This window comes from Belonocnema kinseyi, chromosome 1, assembly GCF_010883055.1.
Source record: "Belonocnema kinseyi isolate 2016_QV_RU_SX_M_011 chromosome 1, B_treatae_v1, whole genome shotgun sequence".
NCBI classification, from domain to species: domain Eukaryota; kingdom Metazoa; phylum Arthropoda; class Insecta; order Hymenoptera; family Cynipidae; genus Belonocnema; species Belonocnema kinseyi.
Window position 1 is genome coordinate 10,095,686 of NC_046657.1, and position 4,386 is coordinate 10,100,071.

General features: G+C 21.5%; 1 protein-coding gene across 1 annotated transcript in view; it reads right to left on the reverse strand.

Moving 5' to 3' along the window:
• The window catches only part of LOC117172730 (reticulon-4-interacting protein 1, mitochondrial), a 33,034-nt gene that overhangs the window by 5,938 nt on the left and 22,710 nt on the right, over positions 1-4,386 (reverse strand). Inside the window, exons 4-5 of the mRNA XM_033360899.1 lie at positions 3,766-3,878; positions 3,423-3,690 (exon numbers count right to left, since the gene is read on the reverse strand). Coding sequence (XP_033216790.1) covers positions 3,423-3,690; positions 3,766-3,878 — 381 coding nt within the window. The remainder of the gene's footprint in view (positions 1-3,422; positions 3,691-3,765; positions 3,879-4,386) is intronic.

Genomic DNA, 4,386 nt, shown 5'->3' on the forward strand with positions numbered 1-4,386 from the left:
TTTTAGTAGTATCTCTTTGTTGTTAAAAATGTTTATTTGTAAATCTAAAAATGTAACTATTCCAGTTAAATATTGCATAATTTTAGTTAAAAATTAATATCTCTGGCTGAACATTTAATTTTTGTAACTAAAAATGTAACTATTCAATTTTCGTTTAAAAAATGATATTTTTAAATTAAAAATGAGTGATTTTCTAAATGGAATGTTTAATTTTTACAAAAAATATAACCATTTCAGTTCAATGTTGCATCATTTTAGTTCAAAATTCATCTTTTTGGTTGAATATTATTTGTTTTTTCTTTAAAAACCTAACTTTTCAATTTTTGGCTTAAAATTTATATTTTGTAATTGAAAATTCGTCATTTTCTGGCGAAATTGATCTTCTTGATAAAAATTAATCGTTTTGTTACAAATTCAATTATTCTAGTTAACCATTCATCATTTCAGTTAAAAAAATCATCTTTTCGGTCAAAAATGTAACTAATTTTTTTTTAGTTTTTTAGTTGTTAAAAATTCGTTTTTTTTTCAATATAAAAAAGTGAATATTTCAGTTGAATATTGTATAATTTGTAACTAAAAATTTAACTCTTCACATTACGGTTGAAAAATTATCATTTTTATTTTAAAATTCATCTTTTATGATAGAAAGTAATCTTCTGGTATGAAAATTAATTTTTACTTGTTGAAAATTCAAATATTTAAGTTAAATATTTTGCATTTTATTTGAAAAATCCTTCTTTTTTGGCTGAAAATAAAATTATTTGATTGAAACTCGCACTATTTTGTTAAAAATTTATCTGTTTTAGCTGAAAATTTAACTATTTGTTAAAAATCCATCTTTTTTTGGTAGAAAATTTATCTTTTGCGTTGAAAATTCCACTATTTGGTCAAAAATACATATTTTATTGAAACTATCTTTTTAATATACAAAATTCATCTTTTGCGTTTTAAATTAAATTATTCTGTTGAGAATTTATTTCTTTGTTTGAAATTTTTTTTGTTTCTATCTAAAATGATGAATCTTCAAACTAAAATATGAAATTTCAACCACACAGTTGAATTTTAAACCCAAAAGATTAATTATCAACCAAAAAAGACCCGTTTCCAACGAGGAACATGAATTTTCATTAAAAAAATATCAATTTTCAACAAAAATTAGAACAGTTAAAATGTAAAAAAACGCATTTTCAAAAAAAAAGTTTTTTTATAAAAAAAATATATTTTTAACCAAAAATATAAGCATTAAATTTTCAGTTAAAAGAATCAATTTATCAAACAAAAAATTAATTCGTAATAAAATAATTCAATTTACACCCAAAAGATGAACTTTCTAAAAAATAAAGATACAGTTTCAATAAAATATATAAATTTTTAACTAAAAAAGATAAATTTATCAATAAAAATTATGATAGTTCAATTTGTAGTTATAAAATTAAATTTAAAAAAATGAGGTTTCAGCTAAATTAATTTATTTTCAACTAAAAGGAAACGAATTTTCAGCCAAATTTTTCACCACAGAAATTAATTTTGAACCAAAAAGATGAAATTTTTACTAATGAGAGTACTCTTCTACAAAAAAATCGGATTTTCAACAAATAGTTTAATTTTAACCTGAAACAGATAAATTTTCAAATAAATATAGAATAATTGAATATTTAGTACAAAAATTAATTTTGTGTTGAAAATTCCACTGATTGATCAAAAATTCATATTTTTGGTTCAAAATGAATTAATTTAGTTGAAAAACTCGTTTTTTTTTGTTTAAAATTTACATATCTAATTGCAAATTCAAATATCCTTTTTTTGTTTGTCAATTTATATTTTTTAGTTGAAAATTTACGAGTTTTTATTGAAACTATATATTTTTTAATACAAAATTCATCTTTTGGGTTTAAAATTAAATCATTCTGTTGAGAATTTTTTTCTTTGTTTGAAAATTGATTGTTTGAACTAAAAATGTAATTCTTCTATGTTTGTTTAACATTTTTTTTTTTAAATGAAAAAAACTATTTTGTGTACTAAATTATTTTGTTTCTATCTAAAATGATGAATCTTTAACCTTAAATATAAACTTTAAACCAAACAGTTGAATTTTAAACCCAAAAGATTTATTTTTATACCAATAAAATACCCGTTTTCAACAAAATACATGAATTTTCATTTGAACATGATCAATTTTCAACAAAAATTAGAATAGTTACAATGTTAAAAAAATAAATGTTAAAAAAACGCATTTTCAACAAAATAGTTTTTTTAAAAAAATAAAAATATATATACGTTTTTTAACCAAAATTATAAGAATTAAATTTCTAGTTAAAATAACAAATTTTCAAACAAAAAATGAATTCTTAACAAAATTATTTAATTTTACACTCAAAAGATGAATTTTCTAACAAATAAAGATACAGTTTCAATAAATTATATAAATTTTTAACTAAAAAAGATAAATTTATCAATAAAATCTATAATAGTTCAATTTGCAGTTATAAAATAAAATTTAAAAAAATGAGTTTTCAGCTAAATTGATTTATATTCAACTAAAAATATAAATATTTAAGCAAAAATGGAATAGTTAAATCTGCAGTTCAAAAAATTATTATTTTACTAAAAGGAAACGAATTTTTAGCCAAAGATATTAATTTTTAATCACAGTGAGAATTTTCAACGCAAAACATGAATTTTCTATATAAAAAAAGGATTTAAAAAAAAATATTTATTTAACAAAACAAATGGATTCTTAACAAAAATATAAAAGTTAAATTTTCTACGAAAGAGAACATTTCTAAACGAAAAACATTAAATTTCTATCAAAAAAGATCAATTTTCGACAAAAAATGACAGTCACATTTTCAGTTTAAGAAATTAATTTTAAAAAAAAGTAATTTTCAACCAATAAAATTAATTTTCTACCAAAATAGTCGATTTAAAAAAATAAAATACATTAATTTTCAACCAAATATTTTAATTTTGAAAGGAATTTTTCAATAAAAAGAGGAATTAATCACCAAGAAGCTTAAGCATTCTCTCAAAAATTTGAATTTTCACGTGCTTTTGAAAAACTGATCTTTTTTTGTTCAAAATTAAACTATTTGTTTAAACATTCATCTTTTCAGGTTTTAAATATAAAAAGATAAAATAAAAATTTGCTTGAATTATTATTCCAGAAATTATTACTGATATTTTTAGTATTATTTAATTATTAAATTAATCGATGGTGCTAAAATATTTAAGAATATCTTGTAATATAATTTGTCAAAGCTTTTTAAATTAAACACATTAATTGAATCTCCAAAAACTGAAGAAAGAAATTAATTATAACAAAAAATTGCAACAACAAAAAAAAAACTTGCAATTCTCAGGGATTTTTTCCCCAGAATTTGAGTAGACACCCTGATTATAAATTAAAAATGATCAGTATTTACCTGTCCATTTTCAACGAATTTCTGTAGCGCATCGAGTCCAGTTTTCGAGGGAGCGAAAAATCCCCACTTAACAAATCCCTTATTTTCCTTCGATGGGAAATTATATTTGACAAAATCACCGACATTTTTTACTGTTCCAGAAATAAATCCACGCTCGTCGATATTTTTCAGCAGAGGGGAATTCAGAGTTATATAAGTATAATGTGGATATCCTTTCGCTTTTATGACATCCGGTCCTTGATTGGCGCAATCGAGAATTATGTCGTAACTAGAAAATAATTTTTTTATTTTACAACATTAATTTTTTTTTGTTTTTGAATCATTTGATTATTTTATGACTTACGGTCCTTCGCAAACTAGTTTTTCGTCAGCACGATCTTCTTTGTAATCTATGACAACATCCGCTCCTATTTTTTCCAAAACATTCACAGCGTCACTGCTACATGTTGTTATTACCTAATTTTTAAAAATATATATTTTCGCTTCCAATTAAGAAAAAAATTTACTCCCTTTCAACTCAATGAAAATGTGAAAATAAAAAAAATTTAAGCCAAATTTACGTCTCTTCCAACTCAATACCAGTGTTTGAAATATAAATAAGTTGGAAAGTATAGTTGAAGGTGTAACCAACAACGAGGGATTTTCATCGATCGTCCATCAAATAGAGTAATAAACATTGAAATTAAAATTTCAATTTTAAATCTTCGGTCATACGATCATTTATTAATAAAATTAGTTTATAACAACGTTTCGGCCACATTTTTGTGCCTTCTTCAGGTTTAAAACATTTTGTGTATTCTAAAATTAGTAATATAATGGTAATTAATAAATAAATATTTTAAAAGTCAAATTTTTTTTAAAAAGTAATCGAAAATTTGTTTTAACATTGTACTTACAATTTGGGTCATAATAAAATTTTTTTGTTGATAAATATTAAATCCATATTTGAGTCAGTGTTTTTCCA